This window comes from Haliotis cracherodii, unplaced genomic scaffold (assembly GCF_022045235.1).
Source record: "Haliotis cracherodii isolate W230 unplaced genomic scaffold, xgHalCrac1.p SCAF_6, whole genome shotgun sequence".
Taxonomy (NCBI): Eukaryota; Metazoa; Mollusca; class Gastropoda; order Lepetellida; family Haliotidae; genus Haliotis; species Haliotis cracherodii.
Window position 1 is genome coordinate 47,685,109 of NW_027266319.1, and position 15,230 is coordinate 47,700,338.

The 15,230-nt window shown below is 41.7% G+C and overlaps 1 protein-coding gene and 1 pseudogene across 1 annotated transcript in view; both read left to right on the forward strand.

Annotated features, from left to right (window-relative positions):
- Positions 1-14,489, forward strand: part of LOC139445671 (G2 and S phase-expressed protein 1-like) — a 33,162-nt gene extending 18,673 nt beyond the window's left edge. Inside the window, 3 exon segments of the mRNA XM_071226862.1 lie at positions 5,494-5,601; positions 6,705-6,843; positions 13,348-14,489. Of these exon segments, the coding sequence (XP_071082963.1) occupies positions 5,494-5,601; positions 6,705-6,843; positions 13,348-13,494 (394 nt within the window). The 3' untranslated portion in view covers positions 13,495-14,489.
- Positions 2,951-4,544, forward strand: LOC139445304 (uncharacterized; annotated as a pseudogene).
- Positions 14,490-15,230: the final 741 nt, after the last annotated feature.

The following is a 15,230-nucleotide window of genomic DNA, read 5'->3' on the forward strand; positions in this document are numbered from 1 at the left end:
TACACAGGTGCAGGGACAAAATCCCTATGGAGGCATATTGCATATTTAGCAATGTTATCTGTTAAGTAGCATGTTTGTTAATTTTATCTTATCCTGACTCATACTTATTGCTTATCTCTCTCTCTTCCGAATAGGTAGTGGAAACGTCCTGTGCTGTTCCCAAAGAACAGAGAAAACAGCTCACCTAAAAGCACCCTCACTCTGGGCATGCGCACCGGAACCATGTGACCAAGCCCATTAACTCATCACTCTCTCTTTTTCGCGCCATCTTGGCAGCTGGAAAATTTTTTCTGTGCATCATAATCCAAGCTTTCCATAAAAATTCACCCTTTTTAACAAAATCTTTTGCTTGGATTATCTTCTGTGATAATCTATACCTCAATCAGCCTCAGACCTTAGCGCAGATACTGGCCTTCGCGCAGCCCAACACAACAATTATGCAATCCTCTACCTTCGCGCAGGCATCTGCCTGCGCGCAGCCTATTAATCAACAAGAGTATACACAGACACCAGCGTTCACGCAGGCTCCCGCCTTCGTGCAGCCTTCACGCAGGTTCCCACCTTCGTGCAGCCTTCACGCAGGTTCCCGCCTTCGTGCAGCCATCAACGTTTACACTGCCAACTACCTTCATGCAGCCTACCTTTTTTACACAAGGTACTTTGCTAACGCCTGCTATTAATACAGATGTGATAGCAAATATCACACAAGTTGTAATGGCTGTGCAACAACAAATGTGTAAACAACCTGGCACGCAGTCAACTACCTCTTCACACAATAGCTCGCAGATGTTGCAGCCTTCATTTACGGCTCCGAATCCTAACGCCTCCTATCTTCTGAGTGAGGAGGATGTGTTCGAGCCCCTTCCAAAAGTAAAAAATCTTATCGCATTGAGGATAAAAAATTGCACAACTTGATACGACTACAAGACATGCATTCTTTGGACAAGCGATGTCACGCTATGAACAAAGCTATGTTCTATGTATTAAAAGAGCCTCAGAACGACCGTGAAAGAATGCTACTTTCAGCTCTCGTCAATCAAAAGAAAAATCAAGAAATTATTTCTGATCATATGAGTTCAGTGTCGGCAGGTTTAACACTACTTCAGCGACAAGGTCTTATAAATAATTCTAATTGGTATACCTATACCAAAGAATTATTAAGACAACCCTGGAAGGCCCCAACCATTTTTGATGGTAACATACGCAAAATCAACAAAGAAGTGCTTTAAGACTCCAAAGATCATATGCTGATCAAGTCAGTTCAGACTATGAATTCTATGTATCGTCAATCCATGCAGAAAACCCAGTTCAAATGCCGTATGACGGGCAATCAAAAAGTTAAAGAGAAACGCTCGTACAACTATTGAGGCGGGAAATCATCTGCTTTTCGCAAGTCACATGACACATCACGTGATGCTGGTCACGACCACGGCCGCAGATCGAGGGGATCTCGCAATTACCGGCAAATATGGGCTTTTGAATGACAGGGAACTCCCCCCACCAGCTGTTCATGTACAGCATTCCCCAGTAGGCGGAAGATTGGCAAGATATTGGATGAATTGGGACATTCTGGGAGACGAATTTGTTTCCAACATTTTAAGAAAGGGCAACACCCCGACTTTACTCAAGAAATTCCCGTTATCTTGCAGGCCATCGGAAATATACCTTATCGGAAAGAATTGTTGCCGAAGTTAACCGAAGCAATCAATTCACATCTCAACAAGGGCGCAGTCGAGATAATTCAACCAGAATTTCTGACGCCGGGTTTCTATTCGCCGATCTTTTTGGTTCTCAAAAGAATTCAAATGAAAAGTTTCGTTTGATTTACAACATGAGAAAATTCAACAAGAAATACCTCCCCAAACTGGAGAATTTCAGAATGAATTAACAAATGACAACAAAAGACAGCACGACTATCTCGGAAGCATTGATCTACAGGAAGCTTACCTACACATTTCCCATAAAACAGACTTTCAGGAAATACTTACGTTTCCTCTTTGAAGGACAACATTACCAGTGGGCGGTCCTGCCCTTTGGAATTTCCACGGCCTCGTGGCTAATTACACAAGTGACCAAACCAACTGTGACATTTCTTCACAACAAGGGAATTCGTTGTGCTCTTTACCTAGATGATGGGATACAAGCCCATCAATCAACAGAGCTACTCAGACTACAACTAAATTTCACCCTGAAATTATTAACACAACTGGGTTGGTTAATAAATTTTCAGAAGTCCGATCTACAACCATCTCAGGACCTCCTATTTCTGGGGATCAGATTTCTAACCAATCAGAATCTGTTAATGGTACCAGAAGATCGGTGGATAAAAATCAAGACTTGTTTGCCAACAGCAATTTACAAGAAAATCTCAGTCAACCAATGGCAAGTGATACTAGGCTGACTCACGTCAGCCCAAGAGTGGACGGTCCGAGGCAGACTACACTTACGCCCTATTCAGAGATGTCTAAATCCACACCTAGAGTACCAGGATTTTAAACTGCAACTACCACAAACATTGAGGAAACACCTCTTATGGTGGACAGTGAAATCGAACGTTTGCACAGGAACTTGTTTAAACGAGCCGGATTACAACAACCACCTATTCGTGGACGCCTCACCTCAAGGCTGGGGAGCTCACTTCAACAGAGAAGTAACAGCAGGCCTATGGTTAGAGGCAGAAAAGCTCTACCACATCAGTTATCTGTAATGTGAGGCAGTAATCCGTGCATTATTTTACTGGGCCCCACAGTTAAGAAACCAACGTCTGATGATCAGAACAGACAATTCAACTGTGGCATACAATATAAACCTTGACCCTCCTGAAGTTGACATTTCAACTTTACGAGCTAGTAGACAATCTGAACTTAACAATAAAGACAAGTCATAAACCAGCAGTGGCAAATGTCTTAGCAGATGCTGACACCAGACCAACCAAACCATTACCGACAGAATGGAAGCTACACACAGAAGCGTATGCGTTTCCTCCACCAGCCGTGATATCACAGATATTACAAAAGATCCTACACATGAGCAGCCTACAACTGCTTTTGGTAGCGCCTTACTGGCCGGCGAGAACGTGGTTTCCAGATCTCATCGAACTAGCAGGAAATCCAATATTAAAACTTCCAAACTGGCCAAATCTACTGCTACATCCTCACTCCAATCAGGTCCATCCAAGACCAGATCTATACGAACTTCACGTATGGAGCATATCAACAGCAGTCTCGTTAAAAGAGGATTTTCCATGAGAGCAGCTAAGGCAGTCTCCTTAGCACTTCTTAGATCTATCAACGCGTGTCGGTCCGCCGTTGATTAATGAACACTCGTATATGCAAGAGGCCGACGTATGGTTCTCAGTAGGAAGTGACAAGTCGGAGACGATGGCTTGCGGTATATACAGTTCTACTTTATACATGTTGATATATACATACAAAAGACACTATGTGCCAGGTCAGCACATAGTGGTAGTGGTTGTTGTCTTGGTGCCCCGGAGCACCCAGCCTAACCCTAGCTAGGCTAAGGGTAAGACCTTTCTTCTTTCTGGACCAAGGCTTATATAGCCAAGGTCACCTGACATTTAGTAAGTAATAAATATAAATGTAAACAGTAAATCATCAATGACATACTTGCACATCCAGTTCAGGATGGCAGACGGTCGATGTACACAAAAATGGGGATTAACAAATAGGATTAGCATCTAATAAATAACAGCAATTAAGTGTTTCAAGGCATATAGATGTCATGGCTCCAGGGTAATGAGCCTTTGCAATCAAATGTTCTTCAGACAATGGATGTCGTAAATCAGTCGCTATGACAGATCAACGAGGAATCTCTGACGATAAATGGAAAAGTTTTGACCAGTTTGCAACATCCAAGGGTGTTTTTCTGCAGCCAAAGCTACTATACCACAAATAGCAGATTACCTATGTCACTTACGAAGTACAAGGAATCTTAAAGGTTCAACACTGGGCACTTATTTGGCCGCTATCAGTTCTGTACTGACAATGGCTAACGGGATAAAACTTACTAAAGTTCCCGAGCAGATAGCCCTACTCAGATCATTCAGACTTAGGGACCAACAGAAAAGATTTAGAGCCCCAGCATGGGACCTAAATATAGTGCTACAACACCTAACCAGTGATGCATACGAACTGCTCCAACAGGCCGACTTTGTACACCTGACTCAGAAAACCCTATTTCTTCTGGCATTAGCTACAGCAGCCAGAATGTCTGAAATCCACGCGATAGACTTCAATCGCATCACATTTGACAGTGGTAACAACTCATCAGCGCACCATGGCTTAAGATGGGACTTTATTGCAAAGAACCAGTTACCAGGCCAACCAGACAGACAATTCCATGTTCCGGCTCTTTCCTCCATCCTTGGTGCAGAGGATACAGAGGATTTATCACTATGCCCAGTCAGAGCCTTAAGATTATACCTTCAAAAGTCTAAACCTAGAAGACAAGGTTTTAAGTGACTATTTATTCCTTTATTAAGGAATACACACACAGAGGTATCCAGAACAACTATTTCATTTTAGATGAGAGCTGTTATTCTCAGAGTATACAGAGCAGTGGGATTGGACCCCCACTCAGCCTCCAACCCTCACGAAGTAAGAGCCTTAGCCTCAACTTTGGCACTTCACGGCAACTGCTCCATAACAACTATTATGGAAGGCTGTTTCTGGAAATCAGATACAGTTTTCGCCAATCACTACCTCAGAGACCTTGCTACAGAAGACTTAGCTGGTATTCACCAATTCGGACCATTAGTTGTGGCACAACTACTCACGAATCCTACCAGACGACATTAGAAGATCACACTCACCCAATATCACATAGACTTGTTGACGTCAGGTTACTGTTCCATAACCAACGACTGAGAGTCCATGCCCCCTGTTTTACTATGTAATTCAGCACATGAGTGAGAAATGATTGTGTTAAGATTATTGCCCTTCTCTTAACACTTTAATCATTTAAGGTGAACAAGAATTTAATCTTAGAAACCTTATAAATCCACAAATCTATATGATTTACTTCCATTTTGCTGCTCACAAAAAAGGAAGGTGGTTCCCAAATAAAGAATTTACACAGAAGATTAACAACGTTCCTATGGGGTTTATACAACACATCGACGTTAATCACACATACAAGTGGAACCCACCACCTACTGTGAGATTCAAGCAAAAAGTATGAGTCAGGATAAGATAATGGTTCCGACCATTAAGTAGGAAATAAGAGAGAGTGAGGAGTTAATGGGCTTGGTCATATGGTTCCGGTGCGCATGCGCAGAGTGAGGGTGCGTTTGGGTGAGCTGTTTTCTCTGTTCTTTGGGAACAGCACAGGACGTTTCCACTACCTATTCGGAAGACTGAGAGATAAGCAATAAGTATGATTCAGGATAAGTATAAATGATATTTTTACTCTAAAAAATACATTTTTGAGTTATTCTAAGATAATATAAACTCATGATACTTTATTTGTATCAAGGTCTCAAAGTTCATATGGTCAGAGGACTCCCTGTTCTGAGCGGAAGGAAAAGAGGAAGTCTTTCCTCCCAACCCCCAATAAGTCCTCCACAAGCTCTGTGCCAGCTAGGTTTGTGTGACAGTCATTCTCTATCCTTTCACTAAGCTTTATAGGCAGTGTTGGAACATCTCTGTGCTCATCATCCTGACGCCAGTTGCTGTAGTTAGTTTATCAGTCTCCTATCTTACTGGTCTAGTGATATATAGCCAGCTTACTAAATGCTTTTAATTTTCATTCCATACAGTGTCTTCCATCATAGTGGAAAATTACTGTGGTAAATAACTTCACTGTAAAACTACTGGTCCATCTGACGGAGCTGTCAGGAGTATTGTGTTACCCCAGTATTTAAAACACTGATGAAAGGTAATCCTGTAAGAGCTAAATAGATACCCAGTCCCTTATGCATGTCATTAGATGACAAAAGTAATAAGGATTGGATGATAGTATTTGATTATTAGCAGTAAGATGCATCTTATATATATGCCATTATTCCCTGTTGCAAGGGAAAATGCTAAGTTAACAATGCCAATGCTCTCAGGATCACAATTCTAACATGCCTGCTGGTAATTCACTGACTTTGCTCTTAATGTTGTAATTTATCTCAGTCTTTTTTTTTTCAAGTGATATGTTAATAGGAACATATTGTGATCTCATTTGTCTGTGTCTGCTGTGATATTGCTGGAATATTGCTGAAAGCGGTGTAAAGACCATACTCACAACCTCATTTGTCAGTGAAACTATTTTTTACTTCAGCATACCTGTCAACTCTCACGCATTTATCAATTATGTCACACTCACACGCAAGGTTGGGAAATTCTCAGGCATTCATATAAAATGTAGATAAAAATATTTTGAAACGTTTTTCTCTTTCGATTTATCGAGATTGCAACCAACACGGCGAGACTGGGTTCATTCTTTCCCCTTTTCGTGCAATTACTTGTTGTTATTTCAGAATACATGCTCTCTAAGGCCATTAAAATCGTTTTAAAATCTTTCAAAACCAGTTTTGCGCGCCCACACCAGGGCTAAGCCTTGGCCCCAGCGTCTGCACCCTGGCTTCTCACTCATTTAGACATCCAGGGGTTGACAGCTATGCTTCAGTTACAACTTGATTTTACTTTTGCTGAATAATTCCTTTTGTGCATTTTGGGGTTATGCTGTTTTTGTTTCAGTCCCTTTTCTATGCGGAGTAGTGTAAGCAGTAATAGCTCAGTGAGTTCCCACAAATCTCTGTCCTTGACGAGCGAGTCTCCTGTGTTTCTGATGGATAGGCCTGGCTCTGCCACACGGAGACGTATTCCATCAGGAAATGTAGGTTTCGTGTAGCTTATTAAGTTATTGCAAAACTACCTACAGCATTTCTTTTCTTATTGCAAATCATATTTATTGGTATAATGTATGTAATTTTTCAACTTATACTACTGAGTACTTTATGACAGAAATGAAGCTATGCAATCTCATTAAAATCAGATCTTAGTTCTCGCTACCGCTAAACAAAGTCCTGAGAACACCCCATTACGGGTCACATCAGACCGACCTTTGTGCGAACTTTGACCGACCAATGGAATGACTGACAAGAAGTCGACATTATCAAATCTGAAGGCAGCTTTCCTGTGCTTTACGGGACTAATTTCAAATAGGCCACTATGCTTCGAAACATATTCTGACAAATTCTCCATTTAACATTTGAAACTTGAACAAAAGAACATTCTGGAATGGCTAATGGATGGTCTAGATTGTCTGGATTCAGTTGTTAAACCTGTAACTATCGTTCGGAATACCCCCTGTTAAAGTTTTCGAGGTTACATGATTAGAAATCACAGTCCGACTGTCACTTTCATGATCTGGTAAGCGACGCTCTGATTGGTTGGATGAAAGGATGTTTTGACGTGACCCCAAATGAGATATCCTCAGATCTTTGTTTAGTGGAAGTGAGAACTAAGATCTGATTTTAATGAGATTGTACAAGGTCTGGGCTGAAGATTAAGTTCCAATAAAATCTGATGACAGACCTTTACACAGCTGCCATGAGACTAAACAGAAGTGGTTAAGTCACATATCCTCAAAAAACCTGCTTGTCACCAGACAGACATGTTGTTTGGCCTCATACATTTGGTTTTAACTTTTTTACTTCACGTGTTTGTTGTTCAAATCCGCTATCTTGAATTTGATAATGTGTCTTGTTTTTTTTCTCCGAGGCAGTCATTTCTCTTTGTTTTGCTGACTTGGTAGTTAATTATATTATAATTACCTTTAGCCGCTAGTTGGCTTTGCGAGTGTTTCACGATTGTTATATGTTTCAATAAATTCCATTTTGTTTATCTCTCTGTTTTTGCAAGTCATATTCCAATACAACGTCAACCTTTTCATGTGTAATTTATGCTTGCACATGTATGAATTGCCGTGGTAAAAGTCTGCTAAAGATCCTCACCCAACGTATCTGGATTATACTCAAGTTTGTACACCAAATTTAAAATGTAACTTTTGCTCCCCTCTCTCCGTGTCATACTTTGCTAGATACAGACAGTTTATAAAGTAAGTGTATTGCTCAGCAGTCCCTATGGCGTGCTAGAAGAATGTCTATCTCGCAGGATTCTTCCCTCCAACAGTCCTCAGTCACCACGAATCAGCCCTCTAATTAGGGTTGGACTCTACCAAGCATTCCAGGGATGGTCGACATTCCTTTCATTTGCCGCCGTCCACTCCATTGACGGTTCCAGCTACGCCTTCCCATGCTTCTACCAGGCGAGCGCATCAGGTGAGCGCATCTACCTTGCTGACTACAGCTGCTGTGACGATGACAGTCAATGTTGGCTGCATCATCAGGGTTACCTTCTACACCCACGCTGACCACTGCCCATGCCCAGTTAAAAACTGCGCCTCCTTGTCTCCTGTCAGTGTTTCCCATATTAGTGCAGCTTATGGACACAGTGTAGATGCAAAACGTCATGAAGTCCATGTGGCAGCAATGAAGACACACCTGTATCGAGCACCTGAACCTGTGTACCAGCCAACCACGCCAGCGTCTTTGGTGACTTACATACTGCCAGCGCCTCGGTCCACCCAAGCGTCTGCAACTCATATAGCACCTGTGGTCCCACTTTACTTACACCTGCCATTCATCAGACTCCTGCGGTACAGTCTACACCCTTAACGTTGACAGCTATGCCTTTAGTAGGTTTGGAAACACCATCGCTTGCTTGGATATCATCTCATGGATTGGCATCACCAGGCATCGCAAAGCTCTCATCAAGATCATCACGATCTAAGCCCCGTTCCAGAAGCCACTCACCAGTTCATCGTGTGCAACACTATCATTGAGAGCCATCAGGTCTTTGGCTATGGGTTTTGACTCTCCTGATGAATGGGACACACATCTCGGCTTTGCCAAGATGCCGGAGTGGATGGAGACCGGTTGACTGCATTAGCACCATACCCTGGTGCCGGAGTTGACAAAAAGGACTCCATTTGGTCCCATCCAACATCTCTGCCACGTGATCCCATGCTCAGGGATATGGTCAGGTCATTGGATGAGGATTTCTCCAGATTAACCCTTTTTCCAGTTCTCAAGGCACCCAGGGTTAAGAAGGATGACTTTCCTATCCACGCCTTTGAAGTAGCTGACCAGGTGAATGCCAGAGGATGACCAGGTCATCCAAGCTGACCACTCTTAAGGTTCCAGATACTCGGTTTGCCTTTATCAAGTCTGAGGTCAGGTGCTCACTTAATCCCTTGACACCTCTGGACTCCTCATCCTGGGCCATGGAACAGGACCTTGCTGAGATCAACGTTAATCGTCCAGACCACTTACATACAGTGGTAGACTTTCAGCAGAGACAAATATACCACATGAGGAATCACCTCTGGGCAGCTCTCGTGGAGATCACTGCTACCCGCCGGTTATGCTAGTTGGCTTTGTCTAACTGGGATTGCGAATTCACATGCTGACTCCTTCGTCAACCATGGTAGGCCTCTTCATTATTTAATGATCAGCCCACCAAAAACCACGCCAAGGTCGCAAGTTATGCATGAGACAGCACTCAAAGCTTTGGAGCATGTCTCGCACAGCCTCTCACAGTAATCCACCAAAATCAGGAAATTATTGTCCTAGATCCTCCTCCCACAAAGAGTAGATAGGGGAGCAGCATTCTTTTTGTTGCAGAGGCAGTGTTCAGGGCTGTTCTCAGTCCCACTGTGGTAGATCTCTGGGCAAGAGCAGGGGATAAGAGGGGAAAGCAATTAACCCTTGGACAATCATGACTCAGCTCCCACCCCTATTCCAGTGATTTTTACTCAAAAGGCCAGATATAAGTCAATGACTTGGACCCAAGAAATTTAATAATAAAATTGCAAAAGTCGAATTTCTAAATTTTGGAACATGTAGCAAATGTGACGCCTTTAAAAATAAAAACATAAAAATGCTGCAAAATATAACTGTTCAAACATGGTTAAAGCTTAAGACAACTTCTGTGCATCTGTCAGTATGAGTTACTGCAGTAAAACTTCAAAGTTAAACCAGTACTTTTCAAAAATTGGGCATTGCTTCCGCTCACCTGGCTACCCGCTAGGTTCTGGGGCAATATTGCCTGAAACTTCAGCCCCCATCCCCGGGACACAAGGACAACGGTCACAAGCATGCAATGTCTGACCCTTTCCCAATGTTGAAGCATATTGAAAACAACTTCCCGTGTACTTACTTACCTTTTGTTGAAAAAACAAGACAACATTGCCAACATAAGACATTAATACAACGTATGATATCATCGTTTCATGAGCATTAACAAAGGCATGGCACTGAAAACTCTGATCGAAAACAGGACAATATTTGTATTGTACATTCTCAGATTGACACAAAACTTCATGAGAGCCTTTCATTGGTCATTAAAATTGATACTGTAAGTAGGAATAACCCTTACTACTTCTTAATCATGAAATTATTAAAGCTTGTGATGCCTTGCTCAGCATTTCTATGAGTCAAAAGTCTGACCACTTAAACCATCTGTCAAATTGAAAATTGAAGGCCATCTGAAACCATGAGTCGTCCCAATCGTCGACATACCCATAGGTGGAAGGGTGGGCCATTTCTGACAGAACTCTTATGGTTTGGCAGACCCTTTCAAACTAAATGTACTGGATCATGGATACCACCTAGATCTTGCCATTGACCCTGTGCTGATCACGGCTCCTCCACCTTGGGCCTACCCCAGAAAGCACCATCAGCCATTGGGCTCCAATAGAGATATCCTGTTGAAGGAGAGAGACTACACGCCCCCAGGCTGCTACTCTCCCATCTTCCCTGTACTCAACAAGCGCGACCTGAAGCTTATATACTTAAGCCTCACAACATTAGGACTGATCAGGACCAGTATCAACGCTCACATTTCCCTGATCAGTCTCAACCTGCAGGATGCGTACCTGCATCTACCTATCCATCCCTCAGACCGCAGGTTCCTCAGGTTTCAGTTCAGTGGGGTCCACTACCAATGAGCGGTCCTGCATTGGCACTGGCATTGGCATTGGCCTTTCAGTGGCCCTGTGGCTGTTTACACGACTCACCGAGCCAATACATCTACACTGGATGGACATTTGGTTTGAGTCGTACATAGACGACTGTCTCCTGAACCACTTGGACACGGCTACCCTGATTCTCCATCGGGACTTTACCAGGTGCCAACTTTATCAACTGGAATGGGTGGTCAGTGAAAACGATTCAATCCAGTTTATAGTTGGCCTGTTCCAGACAGGGACCTCCTGACAGTGCCATGGGACAGATGGCTTAAGATATTGTGCCATCTGTCACCTGCCCTTCAACAATCCTGTATACTTCACCAGTGGCAAGTGGGATTGGTCACATCAGCCCAGGATTTGACAAGCAGAGGTTGTCTGCACCTGCACCCAACACTTAAGTTCCTCTGCACCTATGCCCAATACAACAGTTCCTGGCAATTACATCAAACATCAGGACCCGTATGTAGCCATCTCACCTGAGGACACACCTCAGGTGGTGGACGATAGTTGAACGTATTAGGAGGCATCTCCTTAGGTTCTCATTCTGGCAATATCACATTGGCAGGAGTGCCTATGGAACACTCAACACCATGGTGGTTTTGTGCCTGCGCACCCAAGGGCAAATCACTCTCACTCCCTGCTTCAACAGATGTTTCATTTCTAACATCTGGTGGATCGACAAGATATAGTCCAGCATATCCTCGGATGTAGCAACATTCTGGTGGATGCAACTCTCACAGCAAACTACCACACCCAATGCCAGGCAGATTTTGTCTGCACGCTTGGTTTGTCTTAAAAGAGCTCTGAGCACTAAGGGCTATTTGGCTCGGGCAGTTAAGGCCATAGCTTTGGCACACCGTCCATCTACCCGGGGGCTATATGATGATAAATGGCGATCATTTGAAACTTTTTGTAAGGTGAAAAATCAAGATCCCACTACAGCGCCACCACAATTCTTGGCCGAGTACCTCCTACATTTATGAAAAAATAAATGACACTTGAAATGCAGCACCATTACAACATACTTGGTGGCTCTCATTCAGCGTTGGGCATTCCATAGAATCGTAAGATGACCAGGCCCTCCTACGCCCATTCAGACTTGAGGATCAGAAGGCCAAATTTAGTCCCCCTACTTGTGATTTGAATGTGGTTCTTTGTTTTCTTTTTTGCCGGCCTCCGTCCGAAACCCCTCCACGCAACCATCCTTTTTCAACCTCACCAAGAAGACAATTTTTCTCTTGGCTGTAGCTAGCCATTATCTTGAAGATGTTGAAGGTGTTCATTGCTTTGCCCCTCATGGTTATAGCCCAGCAGGTAACCAACCACCCCCTATCTATATTAAGGATTACATCTGAAGGTATGCCCACCGCTGTATTGTCTGATACAGGTGCATTATGGAGTAATCCAGGATAAGTAAAATATTTAGTAAAATCTAAAGATGTTTTAAATTTGTATACTTATCTTGCATTACTACATCTAAGGGCCCAACCATCTCAGACCAGCCTCCCTACTATAGCTTCAGAAAATAATTATGGGTGACAAGCAGAAATGTAGTGACCCATGATGTCACTTCCGGCAATCACGTGACAGCTGTGCGAGTTGGTCCTCAGACATGTAGATCGGTTTGAAACAACAGCTTAGGACCATCGCACTGCGCTGTTTCAGTCATAAGGTAAGCAGTAGATGCATTAAGGAGTAATGCAGGATAAGTATACAGATGTAAAAAATATTTATATTTTACTAATTTTTCTGAATATTTCACTTTGATCCAAGACTAAGTCACTGCGACTAGATATTTAACCTCGAAGCAAAGCGAAATATTATTTCCTTGCACTAAAAATTGACAATGGGAAACCCTGATGACAACAGACTAGCTGACTTCATTCGAAAAGTATACTTTTTTTACTATCGACGTATTGTTCAACAACAAAAATTTTCAAGATACCTTAATTGCCAGTCCACAGGGATTTGCAGTCACGTGAATTACTGGTCCAAGCCTAATTTTACTGGTAAAAAAACGGTAATTACCTGTAAACAGGAACACTGACCGTGTTTCGCAACATTAAAATCAGTATTTGAAATTGCCTACGATCAGGTTTGAGAAAAAAATATGGGTTTGAGAAATAAGTGATTTCAAAGTATATTTTCCTCTGCTGTGATGCAGTCATTGGCATAATCTTGAATTAGAATGCAGGATTCTAAGATGTCATGGTTGAAATCATTTTCTTCCATACACAATTTTTTATGACGTTGTTAGATGTCATTATGAACTCAGCTCCAAATTTGTTCATGTGTTTTGTATTGCAGACCCGTCGACCCCTAGTGCAGCACACACCTGATATTCCGAAGCAACAAGTGTCTCGCTGGTCACCAGTGAGACGAACACGTCTGCTCTCCAAGGAGGACCAAGCCATACAGTGTACGAAACGCTTTCATCAGACAGCCAAGAAGTGACTCCAAAGGCACTGCAAATCACTGACAACAATTTTACATGAAATATCTATGTATACAGTACAGGTCTTTTATTCAATTTTTTTTCATATAATGACAAATACTATTGTAAATTGCAGATTTCCCTTTGTCAGAAAATATTGGTTTCTGGTTGAATTAGGCAAATCAGAAAGTCAAACTGAATTGTCTATCTAGTGCGTTTATGGTGCAAGGACTGTCAAGTATGTGATGACACCACAGTGCAAACAGTACCAAATGATCTTGTTCTTGCTGTTTATCAGATTCTTTGTATGTGAATCTTCAACATGTATCATTGTATTGAAAATTGTATATATAATACTCAAGACAATGTAGTGCTTTTATTAAATTAACTTTCAAGTGATACCAGTCTTGTATTTAACTGATATTTTTCAAAGTCTAGGCTGTGATTGAACAAAACACCAAAATTATATGATGTATAATAAGAGTCCTATCTTATGATATGACACAGCAGTCACATACCTGTATGTTTTCAATACATTGTATATGCACTTCCTTTACATAGCCTTGATTGTGTGAGAAAATGTCATCAATTGAACATCCCATGATGGATGACTTTAAAGGTATGTTAATAATGTCACCGATCTTTCAATAAACCCTACATGTTACTTTCTTTCGTGTAGGCAAATTTGACCAATGAAACTTCTGGATGTTCGCACAATAATATATTATATTGCTTTCAGTGGGTATAGTATCTTACACTCAACTAAAATATGCAGTAATTTCATTCTTACTTTACATAAATATTTCAAAAGTGTATTCAAATGCAGTCATTACTGGGGATGCCTTAGATGATAATTGTATTAATGCATCTCATTTTCAAGGTGCAAATAATGCCTTACAGTTAACTTTTGTGTAGAGGTTGAAATCTTTGTGAATCTATTACCGGTACTTATCTACGTACTTATGTATCATAATAAAACAAATTTGTGAGTCCTTTATAGGAATAAAACTGATTATCCAAGGCAATATTGTCTATCTTGTCATTGTCATGCTAAGCTGTAGAATGTTAAGTGAGCTTATGCCATGACCTGTTTGTCCATCAACCATTGTTGTCATCAACTTTACACAAGGCTCATACAGATGTGGACCATTAAAATCCAAGGCCTTTTCAAGGGTTTCAACTGTCATTTTCAAGGCTATTTTAGTTGGGTTATTAGCCCTAGTCTGTCAATAGTCAAGTTCATGACTGTCTCATTGAGGAAGCATACATTACTACAAATGGGATCATAAAAACATGCTGGGATGTCCTGGGATTTCTTTTGAAAAGAAAATTTATTCCTGAAAATAATGTAATAACTAAAATGTTACTAGATCTCCTGAAAGAAAATATCTGGCTCCACCTTCACAGAAAGGCAGTGATAGAAAAAAAAATTCCAACAAAATTCTATGTAATCCCTATTCATAAACTATTCACAAATCACCTGTCACCACCAATTTACCTCTGATAAAGGCAACCCAACTGCATACATTAGATATTTGTTAAGCATCAACTTGGCTTGTAGTGTCGATGAGTTCTCAATGCCTATGCAGAAGATATTTGAATATCAATGGTAATTATTAAAAGCATCTCTTTTTGTTGATTTTGAAGCACAATAGTTGGACAGTAGTCTGAGGTACTATCATGCTGTGTTAGAATCCTCCTGTTTGTTGGTTGCAATCCAAAACTTGATTTGCCAGCACAGACCAAAGCTTTTTTG